The 24,862-nt window shown below is 41.6% G+C and overlaps 1 protein-coding gene across 1 annotated transcript in view; it reads left to right on the forward strand.

Moving 5' to 3' along the window:
* Positions 1-24,862, forward strand: part of FBXO15 (F-box protein 15) — a 52,511-nt gene that overhangs the window by 23,162 nt on the left and 4,487 nt on the right. Inside the window, exon 9 of the mRNA XM_026496482.4 lies at positions 23,293-23,417. Coding sequence (XP_026352267.3) covers positions 23,293-23,417 — 125 coding nt within the window. The remainder of the gene's footprint in view (positions 1-23,292; positions 23,418-24,862) is intronic.

Consider the following 24,862-nt stretch of genomic DNA (forward strand, 5'->3'; position numbering starts at 1 on the left):
AGAAATAAATCATGCATACATTTAAATGAAAGATTTTAAGGTTTTTAATTAACTTCCCTGACTATATACTTGTATCTCTTTCTCATGCTGAAAGTCTTTGTCCCAAACAACATCAAAATATATAATAATTTAAAAATAGCAGTATTGATATTGTTACTAATAATGAACTCACTGAATGTTCTTTTAATTAAGATTTTCCTGTGGCTCTTTATGGGCTTAAGATACATCATGCCAGAGAGTTAAATCACCTAAAGTAATTCTCTGTGTGGTTATGCTACCACTTTGACATACAATCAGAGTGATTTGTTTCAGTTGATTTTTTATTTTTCAGGATTGCTTTCCTTCTATTTTTACATTGAAAACATTTACATTCCACATTTACATGGTTTATAGTTGAAACTATAAAGAGAGTTTCAAATGAGAGAGGTTTACTTCTACCCTTGTCCTTCATCCCTTCCTCCAAAGGTGACCCTGTATATTGGCCTTTGGTTTAGTCTTCAAATGCTCTTTTCTGAGTATATAATGCTATACATCAGTGTATTTATATTTCTCCCAGTTTTTCTAAAGAGGGCATACTATACTCCTTTTTAAAAGTTTCTTGCTTTTTTCCAGTTGGTAATATTTTCTGGAGATACTTTTTAGAACGACATAGAGATTTTTCTTGTTCTCTATTTTTAAACCCAGCTATATAGGTAGCCGGTTTGTTAATGGTTTCTTTCTGTGGTTTCCAGTCTTTGCTATTACACATAGTGGTATAGTAAATAAATGGCCTTTTTCATACATCCTTTTATATTTTGCCAGTTTGTCTTTGGAATACTTTCATTGGAATAGGATTGCTAGGTCAAAGGGCAAATGCTCATATGATTTTTTTTTTTTTTAAGATTTTATTTATTTATTCGACAGAGATAGAGACAGCCAGCGTGAGAGGGAACACAAGCAGGGGGAGTGGGAGAGGAAGAAGCAGGCTCACAGCAGAGGAGCCTGATGTGGGGCTCGATCCCACAATGCCGGGATCACGCCCCGAGCCGAAGGCAGACGCCCAACTGCTGTGCCATCCAGGCGCCCCTATTTGGAAAGAGACTGTCAAGTTCCTTTTACGTGGGGGGATTTCTTTTCTTTTTTTTTTTTTTAATATTTATTTATTTATTTATTTATTTATTTATTTATTTATTTGACAGAGAGAGAGACACAGCGAGAGAGGGAACACAAGCGGGGGGAGTGGGAGAGGAAGAAGCAGGCTCCTGGAGGAGGAGCCTGATGTGGGGCTCGATCTCAGAACGCCAGGATCATGCCCTGAGCCGAAGGCAGACGCTTGACTCAGCCACCCAGGCGCCCCAACACGGGGGGATTTCTAACCCGATGGGGATAGGAAATTAATAAAATATTTTATTACTGGGGATGTTTGTTCTAGGTTTGTATTATGTATTCATACAAGGTAGTTTAGTTAAGGAACTTTCTATTCCTAAAGTAGTTAGATTAAAAAAAATATTGGGAATGGTTTTTAGAAGTTGTCAATACATCTTTAGGCAACTATTGATGATCATGATTCTGTCTCCTTTATGCTATTAATGTAGCAAATTTCCTCAGTGTATCTTCCAATGATAAACACCCTGGAACCTCTGACAGAAGCTTCTCATGTCATATGGATGCTCATTTTTAAGCTACTGTTGGCATTTAGTGTTTTCCCATTTACACTCACAGATTATTTATAGTTTCATTTTTTAAATCTGTTTCTGATCTGGTTATAATCAGGTTTTCCACTTTTCATTGAATCAGTTTTTAGTATTTATATGATTTCCTAGAAAGTCATCTGTTTTCTTCAGGTTTATTTTGATCTTTTTCTGGCTTTTTGAGTTGGCTGCTTGTTTAATTTTCAGGGTTTCTTGTTTTTCTTCAGCACCCTTCCTGCTATGCCCAGAATCTTGGTGTCTGAATCGGGGAGGAACTGAGAGGTGATGTAGACAATGAGTCTTGGGCTTGAGTGTGCTCTGCAGCCTCTGCTCAGGGCCCTGCCTGGGAACAACCTGCCCCGCTTTATAAAGGCGTGACAATTCTGCCTTACTTCTCCGTACTTCAACCCTTTTAACTTTATTCTGTTATTTGAAATAGAGAATAAAATCTCATCCCTCTTTCTGGTATATACTGTTGAGGGGGCCACTAACGTGTGGTGTTCTAGCCTCAGGGTGCAAGTGCGGGTGCCCTCTGGGCCGTGTTAGTGGAGAGCTTGTTCTGTCTCTGGGAGGATGTCCTCAAGTGCCCTCTCACTTCCAGTCTTTCTTATCTGACATGATCTTTGCTCTCTTTGAGAGCCTGTGCTGTGTCCTCCAGGGATTAGGGCTCCTAGGTCCGATCTGTTTTAGGGAAGTATGTAGAACTTCAGGAGAGGACTCACCCTCTCCTAGTTCTGAACAAATACAGCATAACCTCAGTTAAGCGTTGTATGCATTCCTTATACCTGAGCTGTGCCCTTAATAAGGAGGACGATAGCACGGGGGAGACTTGTGGGCTCTCATTACAGGTTCTTGCTGAATGTTTTATGTTTATATTAATTATTCAACTTAATCTTCATAGCAAGCCTGTGAGTTGGGTACTATTTTCTCTCCCGTGTTATTGGTGAAGTGGCTGGAGCTGGTAGTGTAGGTCAGTTCTCTAATGACACGCAGCTCACGCCTGGCGGAGCGCTGTCTGCACCTGCACGGGCCAGTCTCCAGAGCGTGGGTCTTAAACACTGGGCTGTGCTGTCTTCCGTGTATTTGTACTTTCAGTGGCATGCTTCTAGAATACGTGTTGTTGTGTGTGTTACTCGGTCTGTCTTTTCTAAGTGTTGGCATCCTAAGGGCAGTCAGGAAGGGGCCTTCTCTGCGGACCTGTGGGGGCAGCTTGTAGCCACTTTTCTGTTAATGCTGGTAGCCCGCTGGGAAGGCCAGGTGATTATACAAGACCCAGGACTGAGAGAGATGGAGGAGGTTGGGAAGCTGAGATGGGGATAATTAGAAAACGGATTTCCTCCTTGAGAAGCCTACACAAGCGAGAGGCATTTCCTCTGCGTGTGGTTCTGCGCTCAGGAGTCAGCAGAGGGCGCTGCTGCCATCGGCGTCCTCTCACATTTTAGGAAAGTACAAACTGGTATGTCCTCTACAGTTTTTGAGAAACTCTCTTGTGGTACCATGTGGTATATTTAGTAAATTCAGCCTATGTCATTGCAGTTGGGATGACAGCACTTTGCTCTGCGTTTTAAGAACACTTTCTGTCCCTATCAAGGATAAAATGTTCTATCATCATGTCCCTAACTTTGAGGAGGCTCTACCCACTGTGTGTTATGAGTGAGACCTGAGAAACCTGGCCTGATTCTAATGAGGCTGTCTGTAGGGAGTGGAGGAAGTAAAGGGGGCAAGGTAGGATTTATCCGATTCATTCGTCAGCAAACAGTTAGTGAATGCACGTGTGCCAGGCATAGGGCACAGATGTGTCAGATACGGTGCCTGCCGTCCTTGGGTTGTACAGAGAAGCCTGCTGAGCCTGGAGACAGGCACATGCGGGGCGCTAGGGATTCCTGGAGGGTCCTCCGAAGGGCAGACCAAATGACCAGTGCAGTGTTCAGACAGGGTAATGGGCCCAGACCAGTTAGCGGGAGTCATGGGGCATGGAAAGGGCACAGCTTTAAATATGACATAACTTATAAACGGAGTCTGAATTTCATGATTGTGTAGGGTCATTTCCAGCGTTCCATCTTTAAATAAGAATTCTGAGGACATATCATTTTAGTCCACAAATTCACTGCAGTTTTATTAAAAAATCCCAGTGGGAATTTATGATGCAACTTGCAAAGTTGAATCTAAAATCTATTTAGACATACTCATACGCATATGGAATGGCTGACAAAATTTTTGTTTTAAAATTTTAATTGTGAGATAATATATTCTTTCCTACATGTGACGTGTGTACAGGCTATGGAAAAAAAACAGTAAAACCCATGTAGCCACCCCACAGAGTAAGAAATCGACCATTACCAGTAAGTAACTCTGAACCTACCTGTGTGTCCCTTCCTACTGGTTCTATATATTGTGTTAACCACTGTTCTCTGTATTAACTGTTCCCTTGCTTTTCTCTTTTTTGTAATTAAATTCTTTGTATTATGCACTGACACAGAGAAATGCATAAAACAGATTATCGTAAAGCAAGCACCTGTGTGATCACCACCCAGGTCTTGATTAAATTTTGAAAATGGATACAGAGACCTGGCCTTACCTCATGTTAAACCCACTAACCAAGAGTGTGTGGTGTCACTGAGGCGGAGCAGAGTCCCCGTATGCACATCTTTTGTGGCTCCAGAGTCTTTTATCAGATTATTCTCACAAATGTGGGGCGCAGAGCACAGCAATTACTAGCTGCTTTAATGAGTTGTACCGTGATATCCTGGTGTATCTGAGCATATCTTCATCTTTAGAGAATGTGTGTGTGTTTGTCTAGAGTGGTGGTGTAGCGTGCGTTGTATAGAACCATTTGCCTAAGATTGGCTGAGAGGCTCTTTAGAACGGACTCTGCAGGGAACACACACAATCAAAGGATTCGCGCCAGGTTCATATTCAGACGGGCACAAGCCCAGTGAAACAGCAGAGTGAGCTCTGGCCAGTTGAGACGCTCTTCCTCTCCATCGCAGTGTCTTCTCTGAACACGATATCCTTTGTTCTGTTTCTTAACTCTGTCTCATGGACTTTGCTCCAAGGTCCTTTAGTTTTTTTTTTCTTTTTACCATACTTGTTACTGCAAACAAAACAGAAGACCCTGGTTAGTTCTTGGTGCCTGGAGTGAGACTCCTGACACACGGAAGAGATCAGGCCTGAGCTCGTTTCGCGGGAGATCCCCAGGATGAGCAGTACCTCCGTGGCCCCCCAGCAAGTCCCCTGGGTTCGGCAGGGCTGTCCTCATTCATTTGAAGCCATAGCTAATGCTCCTTGGCTCTGGATCCCAACACTGGTCTGGTGGGCTGCGTTCCCAGGCTGGTGGCCACCCCGCCCTGCTGTATTTTTCACTGGCCTTCTCCCTTTCAGATCAGAGTGGGCTCTATTCTGGAGCGCTCAGGGGTAGCCTACAGCCTTGTTGTATAAGATATTGCTCAAGCTTCCAGACGTTATTTTCCCTCAGTCAGACACTGTATTGAGGGGTAGGAGTCTCTACCTCTCAGCACTGCCTCCTAGTGAATAAAAGGATCTGTGTCCTTTCTTCTTTCCCTAAAGGTTTGACTCCCCTTCGGAACTCTGTCATATTCCTCCCCCAAGGAACCTGGGAAGTTTTCTCTCCGTGTTTTTATGTGTTCTGCCACTTTGACAAGTCATGGCTGGATTCAGAGTTATCTAAAAGGATCCATATTATCTGTCTTCTTCAAAGAAAAATATATGATCCCTGTACCTGCCATACTTGCTACCTGCTTCTTGTGTATTGTCCCTCAAATCAAGCTGAAAGGCAGTTTAGGAGAAGAAATATTTTGTCACCTGAAGTGGATTTATGAGAGGCAAGGGGTCGGAAGGATAAACAGTGAAAGAAATAATGAAAGAGGGGTTTGTGAAACTGTGAGTTAAGCTCGTAGAAGTGCCTCATATGTTTCTTTGCATTCTGTGTTGCGTTCTTTCGGAAATGTGGGTGGACTGCCGGCATTGGGTCTCCAGGACCAACCCCAGGTTCAGTGATTTGTGGGGGGACTTTCAGGACTTAGGATATAGTAGTATTAATGGCTAAGGTTTGTTATGGTGAAAGGGTATAGAACAAAATCAGCAAAGGGGAGAAGGTGTGTGTGGGGACGTGCAGAGGAAAGCGCGCTACAGGGGAGTAGCCTGGGAGGTGCTTATTTTCTCCCAGAATGAGTTGTGAAAACACGTGTGAAGGTTGTCTGCCTGAGAATTTCGTTTAAAGACTCAGCCCCCAGGTTTCTTACTGGAGACTGGTCCTGTAGGCTCCCTCTGCCTGGCACTACTGATGAGGTCGTAGAATATAGGTGAGGTTCAGTGGGGTGGAGTCTGGAGCCGACGACCAAGAAAGAATTCATGAGACGTCTTTGGTGCAAAACGGTTTATTAAAGCACGGGGACAGGACCCGTGGGCAGAAAGAGCTGCTGCCCCGGGTTGTGAGAGGTGGCTGATTATATACCGTGGGGCTCGGGGAGGTGAGGAAAAAGGGAGGCTGAGAAAGCACTTTCATAGGTCAAAGAAGATTCGCAGGACACTGGAGGCCTTACTATTGTCAAGCTAACGTCATTGACCCCTTTAGAAGGTGTTAATAGTAAGATAGTTGGCAGCTTCCCTGGAGAATGTTACTTTCCTCCTATCACGTGTCCTTATCAATGGGCTGCAGATTTTATTTACATTTCCTTCTGCCTTAGCTTCCCTCAATTTTATGGAGGGGATGGTAATGTTAGGGCTTCAGGAAACTGAATTATGGGTCTCTGGAAGTTAGGCTATTGATAAGAAAGCTTCTTCCTTGTAAATCACTAGGACATGTGTAAACTGAGGGAGACCCAGGCCTCCCAGGATTGTGATCTCTGTCAGTTAATCATTTGTTTTTCTTTTCCTTAGCTTTTGGGCAGCCAGGAGTGCTGAGGAATGTTGCATACATCTGGGGGGTGGGGGTGGGTTGCAGGGTGTCAGTTCTGCTTTGTCCTCAGCTTGCCTTCTGTTTCCTCATCACTACCACCATTCCAGACCCTCAGAGGGACGGACGCTCACTATAAACCACGTGGTTGATACAAGCTGAGGACACAATGAGCCACTCGTATGGGTTAGGAAAGGTGAGGTGGAAACATTCTGGAATCCAAATGCCCAGACAGCCATGGGCCAGCTTTGCCAGCAGGCCTCCCTGAGCGCAGACAGTGCCAGGGCTGCTGTGTTGACTCAGCTCTGCACAACTGTCCCGAGCACTTCCATGGGAGTGTGGTCCAGCCTCTGGAAAGAGCAGGCAGGAAATACTGCAGCTGCATTTTTGAAGTGTAAAGAGAGCTTGAAAAAAAACATGATCGGCAATGCAAAGTATGAAGGAACGTGTATTTTTTCTTTGTATCAAGCTAATTATTACCAGTTTTCAGAAGCTGAAGGAAAAGCGTTTTGCCCAGGACAGCGTGTTGTAGCCTTTTTGTCAGGATTGAGAGGGACAGTGATAGAAAAGAAGCAAAGGGAAAGGATTTTTAAAGTATGCTGCTTTTGTCAAAATTTGACTTTTCGAATTGTTAGAAAAATGCACTTTAAAAACTACTGTCTTTTTATTATAGGATTTGAAAATTCTGAGTATATATAAGTTTATAAAGAAACAAATAAAAATCACCAAGGACAACTATTGTTTATATTTTGGCCCATTTTCAAATATACAGCTATATTTCTATCTGTAGACCACATTACATGAACAATGGCATACTCTGCCTTTTCCCCTTACCGTATTACATTGTGGGCATTTTCCCATGTCACTAAATCGTTTTAGCAAATTTATCTTGAAAAGATGTATGACCTCCCATTGTTTGGTTTTATCATGATTTATTGACCCATTCTCCTAATGGGCCTTTCCATCTCAGTTTTTCATGATTGTAGCGCTATTGTGATGAGTGTTATTTTGAAAAATATTGGATGATTTGACAGGTGAGAGTGACAGCTGATTGTTTTATATCTGCATGTGTTTTGAATGTTAGTTTGACTATTTACAGAAGCCATTGACTACAGTAGAGACGGGTGGTGGTTGTAGTGGCCGCTGGGTAGGCTGTGTGTAGGGGGGTCATAGTCACAGAAGCCACCTCGCTGCCGCTTCTCACAGGCACGTGGCCGTGGCCAGTTGTCAGTGTCCTTGATTGCAAAGTGTGGCCGTGTCAGAACCTGCCTTCCAAGGTGTCTGAGGGCCAGGGAGGTACTAGGGGCGCCTCCAGGATGCTTGGCCTGTGCTGCTGCTTGTGAGATCTGTTTTTACATTTCTCTTCTGATTGAATCTCCCTGTGCTTGTTTGATTAGTTCCTTTGTTTCTGCTATTTATGGGAATTGTATTCATTGAAAATATTTTCTCCATTTTGTCTTTAGCCTTTTAATTTAGTGTATATTGTTTTTTGGATCTCTCAAAGGTCTTCAGTTGTATGTAAATCCACACTTCCTTTTGATTTACATAAAATGTATGAAGCCTAGGGATTCCCAAACCCTTCCCTCCTAGGATTCTTTCCTTGAGAATCAACGCCCCTTCTTCTTATATCCCCACCAGGCAAGAAGATATTTTGAACTTTACTTGTGTATTTTTTTTACAAGTTTATTTGCTTGTTTATTTAAGTCATCTCTGCACTCAATGTGGGCTCGAACTCCTAACCCTGAGATGAAGTCACATGCTCATTTGGCTGAGCCAGCCCTGCACCCTTTGTGTGTTTTCTTATGGAATTACGTGTCCCTCCCCCAATATGAAATTTCTTACTAATGAATTTTTATCTAAGTTTTCTCTATTATTTAAATCCAGTTATTCTTTTAGATGTATTTAATAATCACTCAGCCAGATTTAAAAATATCTCATTTGGATTTTGATCAGATTTGCATTAAATGTGTATGTTAATTTGAAGGTATTGATCTCTATTTAGGGTTTCAGACTCTATCACTGCTCTTGGGAGAAGTGTTCTCTGTGTGGATGCTCCACTCACTGATGCTTCATTTTTGTGTTGTCATTGTGAGTAAATTCTTTCAGCTTATGTTTCTGCGATCTGTTAGGTTCAGGCTATATCCTACAGCGTTTCTGCAATATGCTCTTCATTAAAATACTGATTAAATAATAACATGTCCAGTACTTAACTCTGTAAGACACAACAGAAAATGTTGAGGGGAGAAAAAGAAGGTATGGGTTTCAGAAACTTCTCTTTCCTCCAGAAGAGTGGAGTTTCAGCTGTTCAGCAGCAGAACCCGATAATCCCAGATAACCTCTCTTTAAAGAAATTCTACTTTTAAAGTTTTAATAGTTTGTTTCAGATATTTTTCATATGTAGCATGTTATCTCATTTTTACTGTTGTGATTCCAAAAATAAATGACTTGTTTTGTTCCCTCCGTCCATGTTTCTAGGTCAGATTATTCTCTCTAAGCATTTATCATAACAGGAAGAGTTAGAAATAGTACAGTCCTGTCTGGGTGGTGATTACCTATGAAAATTAGAACAGATAATTCTTTACAGCATCTTCATCAGTGGTGGTTAGTACATTTTTCCTATTTTGTCCATCTGGTGAGCCATGATGAAAAATCAGCATTGCAGATCACTGTTCACAGAACAGGAGAACCCACATCTCCATACCTTTTATGCCGGAGCTCATCAAGAGTTGAAATACTCTGCCTGGAAGTAAGACAGGCCATGTGATTTGTGGGACCCGGTGCAAAATGAAACTGCAGGGTTCCTTGTTAGAAATGTAAGGATTTCAAAATGGTGGCAGCAGAGCACGGGCTGTGTCTCTGAAGCTGGCCCTGCAGAAACACAGGGTGTGTGGGGGAGGCCTCTGTGCAGGTCCTTCTTCCCTTCTCTTGCTGTTCTGGACTCTGACGTCTGTGTGACATTCGACCTCAGATTTTGATTTTTTCTTTCTCTCTGGAGATTTGAGTTTTTAAAATAATTTAAAAGAAAGGATTATGAGTTCTTTGTTTTGTGTGTATTTTCACTTTCAAGGATATTGTTTAAATAATACAGTGTGTTTTTTTCATGGATATTTATTAAGGCAGTTGTGAAAAAGATAGTCTCTTAAAACAAGCAGTTTGAGGAAGTTACATCTAATAAGAAACATAAGAAATGGGTTTCCTAATTTTTCCCCTGGTGTGAATGTAGTTGTTGTTAGAACCTTAGACTGTCAGGATGTTGAGCTTAGAGCCACTTCTCAGATCACAAACATGTTACCCTCCCTGATTCCTGTGCCTTCCACAGACCTCTTTGAGGTTCTTATTCTGGTTCTTCGTTCCCTTTCTGGCATGATTTTCGGGGCACACAGCCTGGGTTACATGTTCGGTGTCAGTCACCTCAGAACCCCTTGTTGCCCTGTGGCCTCCCTGCATCGATAACTAAAACACCACTCACCACGACACCACTTTCTTAACTTGAATGTGCCCTGGTTCCTTGTGTCTATTGGTGCTGTCAGACTCCGACTTACCCATTATTGAGACTCAGAAGTCCCTTAATCAGCTCTCGTTAAGTCCCCTTTATATGTCATATGAGGGCTGTTTAGATCTGATCGCTTCCTCTTCTGCTCTGTTCCTTGTCCTTGGGCTCACTACCTGCTGTGCTAAGAAACACTGTCACCTCTGTGCTTCCTGATCGTCCTCTCATCTGCTGTCACATTGTCACTATATTGCAGTCTCCTTGTATTCTTGGGTTCCTGTTTCAGAGAAAAAGATGTCCCACTTCTTTCCAAAAAGTATATCGCAATTTCTATTCCTAAATATATCTGCTCCTGCCTCCTCTGGGACCTGTATTTAGCCATTTGTGTCTCAGCATCATCTCAAATCTGTTTTCCCATCTTATTTTGTTTTTCACTTATATTCATGTTTTCTGATTCAAAAATTATTTTAAAAGGAAAAAAAAAAACAACTTCTGATAAAAAAAAATTGGTTGGAAACTACGGAAAACCTAACCTAAAACTGGCTTAGCAAAAAGGATTCATGTTGTTGAAAAACCCAGGGGAAGGTTTTATTTCAGACAGTTTGGTGCGAGGGCCTATTGCCTGTCAGTGGGACTGGATATGTCTAGATGGCCTGTCTGTCCCTCCTCGTGTCTCCCATTTTGAGTCTTCCTGCTTCACTGTATTCTGAGTTACACTTCCTCCTTTCAAGGCAGCTCCGGCTAGCTCTAGATCTCATGTCCTAGTGTGAGGTTCTCCTTTCCAGCACCCCCTTCCCAAGAGTCTCATTTCATCTCCTTGGCTCTAGTCGGCTTAGAAACTCATTCCTGACTCAGTCATGTGCCAGGTGAATGGATGCTCCATTTCTGAGCCTGGCCGCTACCATCTGAAATATGGGGACTGACCTGGGCATGTCTCAGAGGAATACTAGAACATGCTTAGTGAGAATGGCAGAACAGATGTTGGAGAGCCCAAAACAAATATCTGTATACCTTCTTCTTAAACATCTTTGGAAAGACTAGCCTAGAAAAAATAACGCATACTCAAATTGATTGGATTCGTAGAAAATTGGTCCACAGGCATGGAAAATAGAACTGGGTCTTGTGAAAATCCCACTCTGAATTTTTACATCAATAGAAAAAGCCATTTTGAAACATTATTGAATTAATGAGCGCTGAGCTTTTAAAGAGTCTAAGTACACACTTATCCTGTTGAAAATCAAGTTTATTGTCACCACTACCAGGAACAATACTAGCAGCAAATGTAGCCTGTTAGGGTTCTCGCTAGTATGAAAGAAGTAGAGACTCTGTGGCTCAAAGACCTAGGAGATTTTACTGAACTCACATTCACCAGTTCTGGACTTGGGAGGGAAATTGTCCTACGGACTTGAGAGTTCTACTTTTCCAGTCTCCTTCCAACATAGCTCCAATTTATTTCACTCTTGCAGCCCGTACAGCAAGTGAAACTGGGGGAGAAAGTCTGATCCTCATCATGTTCAGAGACCTCCTCTCTTCTCATAGTCCATGATCTGTGACTGTATTTAGCTCCTTAAATTGCATGTGTATTAGGGGTTTGGAAAACATCAGAGGTATCTGAAAATAATTAGCTGAGAAAAAGAGAGAAACTATGTGTTTGCCTTGAGAAGATTTATGTTAGATGCTTAACACGGAAAGGGGGAAATAGTCAAGATTTTCTCACCTAAAGAGCGAGGGCCTATTCTATTTGATCATTAGAGTCTAATGACTTTTCCATCTTGTTATTAATTACTCCTTTGTAACGTTGGTGTCTCTGCAGCTTTAAATTGTTAATACTCAATGGCAAATATTTTTGAGTTTGTAGGGTCTTCCTGCCTCTTTACCCAAGATTTACACACCCACCTGAGAGTTGCTTCCTGATGTCCAGGCATTAAGTCATCTTACTACATTGGTCTCTCAGATGGAGCTCTAGGGCCCCACTGTATTCAGTGCCCGCTCCTCGGGTTGCCGCGTTTAGTGAGCCTGTGTTGCTTTTCCTGCCTCAGGCAGTACTGCTCTGATTTAACCCCCATCCCTCTTCTGCCTGTTTGCCTTAGGAAAATCATTCAGTCAAACCAAACAGTCAGTCTCTCCTCCCAAAATTCTTTACTTCCTGCCTTTTCTATGTTCTATCTATGGGGCAAAAAATGAATTCTAATCATAGCTGAGAAATGAGGAATGTTATTAGTAGTGCCATTAATCGCGCCATAGAAGACATGACCTTTATTCCCAAAGACTATAGGTTATTTTAGGAAACATCTAACATGCAGAAACAATCCAGTATAATTAAATGTTCAGGTGTATGTGCAACAGGGTTTAGAAAAGGAAGAGATTAGTGTAGGCTGAAAGGTGCTATTAGCTATGGAGGTGCATGTTGAAGTTTGAGGGACTAAACTCCCTAAGGGAAGAGGAAGAAGATCTGAGGACACAGATTTGGGCATTCCTAGAGTTATCAGTCAGATAGGAAAAGAGCAGCTAGTTGTCATAAGCAGAAGGAGGCCTTCAGAGGAAGGCTGATAGAGCTGCTAACAGCTCACCTTTATTGAGTGCTACTTTTTTGGTAACTTTTTGTTTTGGTGTAATTTCCAACCTAGAAAAAGTTACAGGAATAGTACAAGAAATCCCACGTACATTTTTCTGATTTTTTTTCACCATAGATTAGTTTTGCTTATTCTAGAACTTTATGTCAGTGGGATCCTACAGGATGTACTCTTTTGTGTCCAGATTCTTTCTTTCAGCAAAATTCTTTTGAGTTTCATTTATACTGTTGCAAGTATTGATAGTCATTCGTATTTATTGATGAGTGATATTCCATTGAATGAATATGAAGGATTTCCTTCTTTTTTGTGGCTGAATAATATTCCATTTAGTGTGTGTGTGTGTGTGTGTGTGTGTGTGTGTGTGTTGCATGTTTTTTTGATATGGTTTTTTATATGTGTATTACATATTTTTTTCCCATTCATCTGTTGATGGGCACTTAGGTTGTTTCCATGCTTTGGCTATTATACATAATGCTGCAGTGAACATGGCAATGCAAAGGGTTTTTTTTTTTGTTTGTTTTTTTTGTTTTTTTTTTTACATATTGATTATATTTCCTTTGGACAAATACCCAGAAGTGGAGTTGCTGGATCATATAGTAGTTTTTTAAAAACATTTTTGAGGAACATCTGTACCGTTTTCCATAGTGCAAAGCGTAACTTAGTGTAGCTACTTACCACCGACAGTGCATGAGGGTTCCCTTTTCTCCACATCCTCACCAATACTTGTTATTTCTTGTTTTTTTGTTTTTTGTTTTTTGTTTTGTAATAATAGCCAATCTGACAGGTGTGAGGAGATACCTCAGGGTGGTTTTGATTTGCATTCTCTGATGATGAGTGATGTCAAATATCTTTTCATGTGTCTGTTGACCATCTATATGTCTTCTCTGGGAAAAGATCTATTTAGATTTTCTGTCCTTGTTTAAATTGGATTTTCTTTTGATGTTGAGTTTTATAAGTTCTTAATATATTTGGCATATCAACCCCTATTGGCCATATTATTTGCAAATATTTTCTCCCATTCAGTAGGTTTTCACTTTGTTGATTGTTTCCTTTGCTGTGTGGAAGCTTTTTAGTTTGATGCAGTCCCATTTATTTACTTTTGCTTTTGTTGACTTCGCTTTTGGAGTCAGATCCAAAAATGTATTGCCAAGACCTGTATTAAGGCGCTTATGTTTTTTTCTAGGAGTTTTATGGTTTCCGATTTTACATTCAAGTCTTAATCCATTTTGAGTTAATTTTTGTATATTGTGTAAGGTAGTGGTCCATTTTGTTTTTATTTTTGCATGTGGCTGTCCAGTTTTCCCAACACCATTCATCGAAGAGACCATCCTTTCCCCACTGTGTTTTCTTGCCTCTTAATGATATCTTTTAATGATCAGAAGTTTCTCATTTTGATGAAATCTAATTTATCAGTTTTTTTTTTATTTTGTAATTTTTTTGGGGGGAGTTAAAAACTTTTGCTACTCTAAGTTATAGAGATCTTCTTTCCTCCAGTTGTATTATGGTTTTAACCTTTACATTTAGGTCTATGATCCATCTCTGATTAATTTTTGTGTTAAGTATAAGGTAAGGGTTGAGGTTCATTCTGTTTTTCCATGTGGATAATAAGTTTCTTGTCACCATTTGTGAAAAGACTTTCTCACTGAATTATTTTGATGTCTTTGTCAAAAGTCAATTGCTTGTAGAAGTGTTGGTCTATATTTGGACCCATCTCTTCTTTTGTGTTCATCTATTTGTGTGTCTTACAGTGACGCCACACTGTCTTTTTCTTCTTCCTAAGATTGTGTGGCTATTTTAGGTCCTTAGTATTTCCATATGAATTTTAGAATCAGATTGTCAAATTTTATTATTTACTTGTTTTTCTATATTGATTCTTTATAAATTATTTATTAAAATGCCTGCTGGGTTTATGATTGTGATTGCATTAAATCTGTAGATCATCTGGGTAAATAGATGCATTTATAATTATTGAGTCTTGTAATCTGTGTACGTGGTACATATCTACTTTCTGCCTGGCGGTAGGCTTGGCTCTTTAGATAGAGGAGTATTGTTGATAAAATGCATGTAAGGTGCTTAGCACATTTAGCCTGGGATATATAATAATCTATCCGGTAATGTTAATATGTATTATTAGTTCCATTAATCTTCACAAAGCCTTATAAAGTACTTTCTATCTGTGTCCTTATTTTACTAGCTTAGAGCTTGACCATGATTATGCAGCTAGTAAATGGCTGGGCAGGGTTTGGAATGAAGCCTTCATGACTCTAAAAGCCATGCTTGTAAGTGAATGTTACTGGAAGCCAAGGGCAGTGAGCCTTGAATTTAATTTCTCTGTATTTTGGGGATGATCTTATGCTTTGGTAAGTTAGAATTGGAGTTTCTAACAACAGAATTTATTCTGACTGGTTTAAGCAACACGGGAATTCACTAAAGGTATGTTAGCTCAAGTGAAGGAAGCCAGGCCACTTATGACGTAGTTATAGGACGATCTGTTGAGGGGAGGGGAGTGAGCGAGCCTGGAACACACAGATGCAGGAATTGCCACAAATCTGGGGGAGCCAGAAGTGATTCCTCGGCAAATATTGTCAACGAATTTGTAGATTTTTTAAATATTTTTTTTATTATATTATGTAAGTCACCATACAGTACATCCCTGGTTTTTGATGTAAAGTTCGATGATTCATTAGTTGCATATAACACCCAGTGCACCATGCAATATGTGCCCTCCTTACTACCCATCACCAGCCTATCCCATTCCCCCACCCCCTCCCCTCCGAAGCCCTCAGTTTGTTTCTGAGTCCATAGTCTCTCATGCTTCACTCCCTCCTCTGATTACCCCCCTTTCTTTATCCCTTTCTCCTGCCGATCTTCTAGTTCTTATGTTCCATAGATGAGAGAAACCATATGATAATTGTCTTTCTCTGCTTGACTTATTTCACTTGGCAGTATCTCCTCCAGTGCCGTCCATGTTGCAGCAAATGTTGAGAACTTGTTCTTTTTGATAGCTGAATAATATTCCATTGTATATATGGACCACAGCTTCTTAATCCAGTCATCTGTTGAAGGGCATCTCGGCTCCTTCCACGATTTAGCTATTGTGGACAGAGCTGCATATGGCCCTTCTCTTCACTATGTCTGTATCTTTGGGGTAAATACCCAGTAGTGCAATGGCTGGATCATAGGGTAGCTCAATTTTTAACTTTTTAAGGGACCTCCACACTGTTTTCCAGAGTGGCTGTACCAACTTGCATTCCCACCAACAATGTAGGAAGGACCCCCTTTTCTCCACATCCTCTCCAGCAATTGTTGTTTCTTGCCTTGTCAATTTTTGCCATTCTAACTGGCATAAGGTGGTATCTTAGTGTGGTTTTGATTTGAATTTTCCTGATGGCTAATGATTTTGAACATTTTTTCATGTGTCTGTTAGCCATTTGTATGTCTTCATTGGAAAAGTGTCTGTTCATATCTTCTGCCCATTTTATGATTTGTTTATTTGTTTCTCAGGTATTGAGTTTAAGAAGTTCTTTGTAGATCTCGGATACCAGTCTTTTATCTGTAGTATCATTTGCAAATATATTCTCCCATTCCGTGGGCTGCCTCTTAGTTTTTTTGACCTTTTCCTTGGCTGTGCAGAAGCTTTTTATCTTGATGAAGTCCCACAAGTTCATTTTATCTTTTGTTTCTCTTGCCTTTGGAGATGTGTCGTGAAAAAGTGGCTGTGGCTGATGTCGTAGAGGTTGCTGCCTATGCTCTCCTCTAGGATTTTGATGGATTCCTGTCTCACATCGAGGTCTTTCATCCATTTAGAGTTTATCTTTGTGTATGGTGTGAGAGAGTGGTCAAGTTTCATTCTTTTGCATGTAGCTGACCAATTTTCCCAGCACCATTTATTGAAGAGACTGTCTTTTTTCCACTGGATGTTTTTTCCTGCTTTGTCAAAAATTAGTTGCCCAAAGAGCTGAGGATCCACTTTTGGGTTCTCTATTCTGTTCCATTGGTGTATGTGTCTGTTTTTGTGCCAGTACCATGCTGTCTTTGTGATCACAGCTTTGTAGTACAGCTTGAAATCCGGCATTGTGATGCCCCCAGCTTTGTTTTTCCTTTTCAACAGTTCCTTGGTGATTCGGGGCCTTTTCTGGTTCCATACAAATTTAAGGGCTATTTGTTCCAGTTCTTTGAAAAATGTCATTGGTATTTTGATCGGGATAGCATTGAAAGTGTAGATTGCTCTGGGTAGCATGAACATTTTAACTATGTTTATTCTTCCGATCCGTGAGCATGGAATATTTTTCCATCCTTTTCTGTCTTCCTCAATGTCTTTCAAGAGTGATTTGTAGTTTCTAGAATATAGGTCCTTTACGTCTCTGGTTAAGTTAATTCCAAGGTAACGTTTGATTTTTGGTACTATTGTAAATGGGATGGATTCCCTAATTTCTCTTTCTTCAGTCTTATTATTCGTGTATAGAAATGCAACTGATTTCTGAGCATTGATTTTGTATCCCGCCAGATTACTGAATTGCTCTATAACTTCTACTAGTTTGGGAGTGGCTTCTTTTGGGTTTTCCATATAGAGTATCATGTCATCTGCGAAGAGAGACAGTTTGACTTCTTCTTTGCTGATTTGGATACCTTTTATCCCTTTTTGTTGTCTGATTGCTGTTGCAAGGACTTCTAGTACTATGCTGAATAATAGTGGCGAGAGTGGACATCCTTGTCGTGTTCCTGATCTTAAGGGAAAGGCTTCCGGCTTTTCCCCATTGAGAATGATATTTGCTGTAGGCTTTTTATAGATGGTTTTTATGAGGAATGTACCCTCTATCCCTACACTCTGAAGGGTTTTAATCAGGAAAGGATGCTGTATTTTGTCAAATGCTTTTTCTGCATCTATTGAGAGAATCATATGATTTTTGGCTTTTTTCTTGCTGATAAAGTCTGACACTGATAGATTTGCGAATGTCGAACCACCCTTGTATCCCAGGGATGATTCTCACTTGGTCATGATGGATAATCCTTTTAATGTACTGTTGGATTCTATTAGCCAGGATCTTGTTGAGAATTTTGGCATCCATATTCATTAGGGAAATCGGTCTGTAATTCTCCTTTTTGATGGGGTCTTTGCCTGGTTTGGGGATCAAGGTAATATTGGCCTCATAGAATGAGTTTGGTAGCTTTCCTTCTGTTTCTATTTTTTGAAATAGCTTTAGGAGAATAGGTATTATTTCTTCTTTGAATGTTTGGTAGAATTCCCTGGGAAAACGATCCTGTCCTGGAGCTTTGTTTTTTGGAAGGTTTTTTTTATCACTGTTTCAATCTCTTCATAATTAATTGGCCTGTTTAAAAAATAAATTTCTTCCTGTTTCAGTCTTGGTAGTTTATAGGTTTTCAGGAAGTCCTCCATTTCTTTAGATTCTTTATTTATTGGCATAAAGCTGTTGATAAAAGTTTCTAATAATCCTTCCAGTTTCATTGGTGTTGGTTGTGACCTCTCCCTTTTCATTCATAATTTTATTAATTTGGGTCCTTTCTCTGTTCTTTTGGATAAGTCTTGCCAGTGGTTTGTCAATTTTATTTACTCTTTCAAAGAACCAGCTTCTAGTTCTGTTGATCTGCTCTACTGTGCTCCTGGTTTCTAATTCATTGATTTCTGCTCTAATCTTGATCAACTGCTTTCTCATGTGTGGATTAGGCCTGTTCCTCTGTTGCTGTTCCAGCTTCTTGAGGTGAGAATATAAAAACTGCATTTTAGATTTTTCTATTCTTTTGAGTGAGGCTTGGATGGCTATTTATTTTCCCTTTAGGACTGCCTTTGCAGTATCCCATAGGTTTTGGACCGTGTGTTTTCATTCTCATAAATTGTTTAAATTGATTTTTGATTTCCTGGTTTATCAAATCATTCTTGAGCAGGATGGTTCTTAGTCTCCAAGTGTTTGAGTTTCTTCCAAATTTTTCCTTGTGGTTGAGTTCCAATTTCAAAGCATTGTGGTCTGAGAATATGCAGGGAATAATTTCAGTCTTTTGGTATCAGTTGAGACCTGTTTTGTGACCCAGAACATGGTCTATTCTTGAGAATGTTCCATGGGCATTAGAATAGAATGAGTATTCTTTGGTTCTGGGGTGTAGTGTTCTATATATATATCTATGAGGTCCAACTTGTCAAGTATGGCATTCAAAGCCCTTATTTCTTTGTCGATTTTCTGCTTAGGTGCTCTATTTCTGATAGTGGAGTGTTGAGGTCCCCTACTATTAATGTATTTTTATCTATATGTCTCTTTATTCTGGTTAAGAGTTGGCTTGTGTATCTTGCTGCTCCCCTTTTGGGGCATATATATTTATAATTGTCATATCCACTTGTTGGATACATCCCTTAAGAATAATATAGTCCCCTTCTGTATCTCTAAGTATATTCTTTAGTTTAAAATCCAATCTGGCTGATATGAGAATTGCTACCCCAGCTTTCTTTTGAGGTCCATTGGCATGTAAGATGATATTCCATCCCTTTACTTTCAGTCTGGATGTATCTTTAGGCTCAAAACGAGTCTCTTGTACACAGCAAATGAATGGGTCATGTCTTTTTATCCAATCTGCAACCCTGTGGCACTTTATGGGAGCATTTAGGCCATTTACATTGAGACTGATTATTGAGAGATATGATTTTAATGATGCCATGTTGCCTGTAAGTCTTTGTTTCTATAGATTGTGACTTTCTGTTCTTTATCACTCTTGTGGCCTTTTTGCTTTTATAGAACCCCCCTTAATATCTCCTGTAGGGCTGGTTTCGTGGTTTCGAAATTGGTCAATGACTGGCGATTCTGGAAGGTCTTTATCTCTCCATCAATTCTGAATGACAGCCTTGCTGGATAAAGGATCCTTGGCTGCATGTTTTTCTTTGAATGAGCTTTAAAAATGCCCCCCCCCATCCCTTTCTCTCATTCCAGGTCTGTGTAGACAGGTCTGACTTAATTCTGATACCTTTGCCTTGGTACATGAGAAATTTCTTTGCCGTGGCCACTTTCAATACTGTATCCTTGGATCTAATATTTGCGAATTGCACTATGATGTGACATGGCGTAGGTTTGTCGTGGTTGAGCTTGGGAGGGGTCCTCTCTGCCTCTTGGACACGAAAGCTTGTTTCCTTTGCTAGATTAGGGAAGTTTTCAGCTACAATTTGTTCAAATATCTCTTCTAGACCTCTGTTTTTCTCCACCCCCTCGGGGATGCCGATGATTCTGACATTGGAACGTTTCATTGAGTCAGTAATGTCCCGTAACTTACATTCTTGAGATTGGATTTTTTTGAGCCCAGTTTCTATTTTAGCTTTCTCTTCTACTAACCCATCCTCCAATTCGCCGATACGTTCTTCTGCCTCATTCACCCTGGCCGTCAGAGCCTCTAGTTTTGACTGCATTTGATTCATAGAATTTTTAATTTCTGCCAGATTCGCTCTCATTTCCACCCTTAGAGATTCTATATTCTAATTAACATTTTCGTTCTTTTTTCAAGTCTACACATCATCTTGACCATTGTTACTCTGAATTCCATTTCTGATAATTTGGTTATATCCATATCCATTAGTTCTGTGGCAGAGGCCACAGACTCATTGTCTTTTCTTTGCTGGGGGGGATTTCTCCTTCTCGTCATTCTGATGAGGAGAAGTTGTGGGGTTGTCCAGAGCCCAAATTATTGACCGGGACCCAGGCAGTGCACACTTGTTTTATAGGGACCTTAAGGATGTGGGCTTCTTGATTTTTCAGCCTCCCTTCTGGGTGAGGGGCCAGCCACGCGATACTCAGGCAACCCTGTTTGGGTAGAGTCTCCGTGTCCCCTGGAGGGGGGATGGGGATGGGCACACTGTGAGTCAGTATTTCCAGGCTTTTGTTCTCTGGCGGCTTTCCCTGGCGGTTTGCTGTGCCTCTTCTGAGAGTCAGAGCATCAGTAGCCAAATGTCAGCCTTTGTCTCAGAACAGAGGGATCGCAGACCGTTCTCCACTGGTGTTCGGCCACTTTAACTCTGTTTCTGTTGGTGCTGCTCAACCCTGCAGCATCCCGGGATGTGCGCCCCACAGCCGGAGTCCCAGCCCTCACTTCCAGGGACCGCGTGTCTCTGTCCTTTGTGTTTCTAACACCGCCAGCCGCCCCTGCGCGCTCCTGGAGCTCCCGGTCTCAGTCTGGTTCCAGTGAGCGCACCGGAGCTCCGTTTCAGTCTGGTCGCGCACGTTCCCCGGCTCATGGTCTCAGTCTGCTCTCTCGCGGGTGCTGGTCCGCGAGTCCGCCACCTCCCCTGTGCAGGTGGCTACCGCTTCTCGGCGCCCGAACTCGGTGGCTCCCTCCCCCTTCTGTTAATCTTCCGATATCTTTGCTTGGCTTCACGGCTCCCTGCTTCGTACCTCAATACTCATCTCTGGAGATGTTTATTTGTAGAGATCCAGATGTATCTTCCTGCGTCTCAGGCTGATTCCGTGGATGTTCAGGATGGTCTGGTACCTATCCAACTTGACTCCGGGGACCGGCTGAAAAAGGGGTCCTCTACTCCTCTGCCATCTTAACTCCTTAATTTGTAGATTTTTCTCTATTGGCAGAAATACGAAAGCAAAACTTCATGAAAATTTAAATCTACATTATAAATTCTCAGCTAGTGTTTAAGCATATAGGTGATTATGTCCCCCCTTTTGTATATGTTTTAATCTATTATAAGATCCATCTTATAATAGACACATAATGTTTGAATCATGTGTCTGCCACTTACCAGTGGTATGACCTTGGGTGAGGTACTCTTAATCTCTCTGTGTGTCCTTCTTTCACCTGTGAATTCAGAAACCTGTGATACCTAATAGTAGGATTTTAAGATATTTTAAAGTAGTCTTTTAAGCTACTATACATGAAGTGCTTATTAACACAATGGCTGGTGTACAGTAAATTCTCAAAAAATATTGCCTTTTTTTATATACACTTTTTTACATGTGCATTCTGTGTGTGGATTGTTCAAATGTAGGGTGAGCTTAACTTTTTTCTCTTACAGATACAAGCACTTACAGAGTGTGCAGAGAGAGCTCTGACCTTTCAAGATGCTGCAAATGTTAAAGTTGTTCTAAAGTGGGAGAATATTTGGTAATAAAGTAACAATGGTCCTTGCTTCCGCAGAGATTTCATGTTTATTAGCTTAGACAATTGCCATTGAGATGTTATTGGCTGTTGTACTTTAGGGTCCTTTTTCTGCAGTGTCCTGAGGACAAGCCACATGGAAAATGAACTCGCGGTTTTCCGTACGGCATCGTCTGGCTGCCAGCACACATGCCAGCCGGTTGGAGGTCTCTCGATTTTGCACATGGCTGTGCAGTAATAGAGAGCAGGGCAGAGCCACATCTGGTCCATTCAGAAAGTCATTACCATGTCTCCTCTGAGGCTTCACTTTTCACAGATTTCCTCCCGCTTCCGTCGAGCCCTGCCGAGGTGACAGTAGAGCTGTTGCCTGGGAAGGGTCAGTGTCATTTGGCATTGGCTCCCGCACCGGGGGAGAGGAGAGAAGCTGCATGGTTCTTGCTAATAACTCAGCAGTGAGGGGACGACGTCGTGGGCTGCCTCTGTCCTTGGTATAGAAGGGCTCCCAGCACCCTCCTACAGGGCTGGAAACTCTGCTCCAAAGGGTTCTCTCACTTAGAGCCATTCCCGTGTCACAGAAGGGGCTTCTGGCAGAGTGGCACTAAGGCTCGGCTTAAGTGACAACACTGCAGAATTTCTAGGGGCGAGGCAGCCTAGCTTTGGCTTTGTTTCAACCCCTGAAATAACGCCCCTAAGGTCAAAGAACTTTTGTTCTTCCCCTTTCTACTGTCTGCTTTGCCCTGAGACTCACATCTTGCCCTTGCCGAGGTGTCTCTCTCTGAGGAAAGCTTGTGTGCACGTGTAGGAGCTGCTGCGTTGTCCTGCGTGCTGCACACTTTTCAGGGCACATTAAATGAGAGTGTGGAGCTCATCATCGCAGGAGGCTCAGCAGTACTGGAGGCTCTCTGAGCTTCAGGGCCTTGAAGAGTGGAACTTGTGCGCCTGGGTTGTGATGGGCTCTTGCTAGTGGCCAGGTGGCTCTTAGTCAGCATTTTGCTAGTCAGAGGAAGGGCAGGGCCTCTGGTCTCAAACTGTTGGTAGCAAGCGCAAGGATTTTTACTTACCAGTAAGCATGCGAGAGATGTTTTTTCCTTTTATGTGCGCGGGGCTTCTCATCTCTTCCATATTGCCCTGCTCTCAAGCTCCTCAGTCCTCTGGACGTTGCCCTCCTTGCTCCCCCACATTTCCTGTCTGGACCACTGTGCCATCCGCTTTCCGGGAAGCTCCACAGTTCTTGTGTACTGTTCGTACTGCTGTTACCTTAATCAAATCGGAAGAACGTCGGCCCCCTTAGCAATCTCTCATCAGTGACAGGTGAGATCCAGGTTCACCTCTGGCATGTCCCCCTACCCCACTTTGAGATCGTGTTTCCAGAGTACACACTCATGTCTCTGTCTCTGGGCTGCAGGTATGCCACCAGCCTCAAGCCAGATGCCTGCATCCAGGATGTGGCTAGATGAGGCATTCTTTAGGAAGCAGCACGCCTAAAGAGTCTTGACTTGTCCTGCATGGGTATGTCGTAATTTGAAAAATCTTAAATCTTTTCAGGATCCATTGAAAATGGATATGTGAAGCTTGTTGTTATAAGTTTTAAAAATAACACAGAACACCTACCTCTTATTGGGAAAGTTGGCCTCTCTTGGAGAACTGATATTTTCGATGGCTGTATAAAGGTAATTTGTTGTTTTATTTTCTTAATGTAACCTGGTTTCTGTATAATAAAAAAAATCTGTCAATGTATATCTATGATACTGCTTTTAAAGTCCTAGCTTTACTGTTCTAATGTCTGAAGATATGCGCACATTCTCTTAGCTATTGACAGCCAGTTGATTCATTCAACAAATGCTTATTGAGTACCTTGTGTTTTTTGTTGAGTGTGGGGGAGCAGGAGTGGGGTAGCATGCAGCAACGTTTTTGTACCCCTGCCCTCCCTTGAAGCCCCTCTGTCTGTCTGTCTTGTGGAGAAAAAGTGGAGTTCTAGGCTGGACCAGGCACGTAGCATTTACTCAAAGTCTTAATTGCTCTTGCCCCAAGTTCTAAGTCAGGATACAGATAGTTCCTTGAATACCCTTCCTTGAACAGTTACAGCAGTTTGCGCCTCATCAAAAATTAGCCACATGGATGGGGGAGTTTATTTAGTGGTTGGGCGTCGGCAGGGAAGGAGGGAAGAAGAGGAGGCGGATGAGGATGGGAGCCCTTGAGACGTAGTTTTGTTTTCTTCTGTGATCTTGGGCCCATGGCTGCCCCTGGTTCTCATTGCTCTCCATTTTTGTTTTGTGGGTTGAACAGGATTTACGTATTCCCGGCGAGCCAGTGGGATCAATGTTCAGTAACATGCCTTTATGCTGCCATACAAATGTGGACACCTTGTTAGAACAATTACCGGTAATGACAAGAGCAGTGTTATCATCGAGGGTTAAAAACAGTTAGTTATCATTAAGTATTATCTCTTGAGCCACTTGCTATTTGATAAAAGGAACTGCTTTATTAATCCTATTTATTTGTAAACAAATATTTAAACTTTGGTACAGATTATTTTTATATACAAAAAAATATTGTTTCACGTCTTTAAGAGCACAGACCTTTTTTTTTAATGGGTCTTATAAAAATATGTACTGAAATAGAATATTTAAGTCGGAGTAGACCTTGAGGTCCAAGAAAGGCAGAATTCAGATGTGGAAGACTTAACATGTCTGTGTGATTTTAAAAATGATGTAATTTGTTCTGTGTTTTCTGGTATTTGGAGCAGGATGAGAGCTGAGGGAGGGAAGTGGAGAATTCTACAAAGAAACAAAGCTCTGTCCCCACTCTCGTTGTTACACACAGTCTCTGGGGGGACTTTATGTAGGGCAGACTAAGCTGTGGAACAGACTATCCTAAATAGCATTTTAGCTGCAAATGCGGGGACAGATTTTTTACAGCAACCAGAAGCCGAAGGTGTAGCTTCAAAATGAGCTCCAGGTGGTGATTCTGTAGGTTGCTAGACCGACGTGACTTGGGAATGCATGTTTCCAGCAAAATAGCTCTATCTGAAAATGGGGTTTGGAGTCCTTGAGGTCGGGCATGGACTGCGTGTCCTCGCACACTCTCCCCCGCAGGTCCTTCTCCCAGCTGGGCT

Source organism: Ursus arctos, unplaced genomic scaffold (genome assembly GCF_023065955.2).
Source record: "Ursus arctos isolate Adak ecotype North America unplaced genomic scaffold, UrsArc2.0 scaffold_17, whole genome shotgun sequence".
NCBI classification, from domain to species: domain Eukaryota; kingdom Metazoa; phylum Chordata; class Mammalia; order Carnivora; family Ursidae; genus Ursus; species Ursus arctos.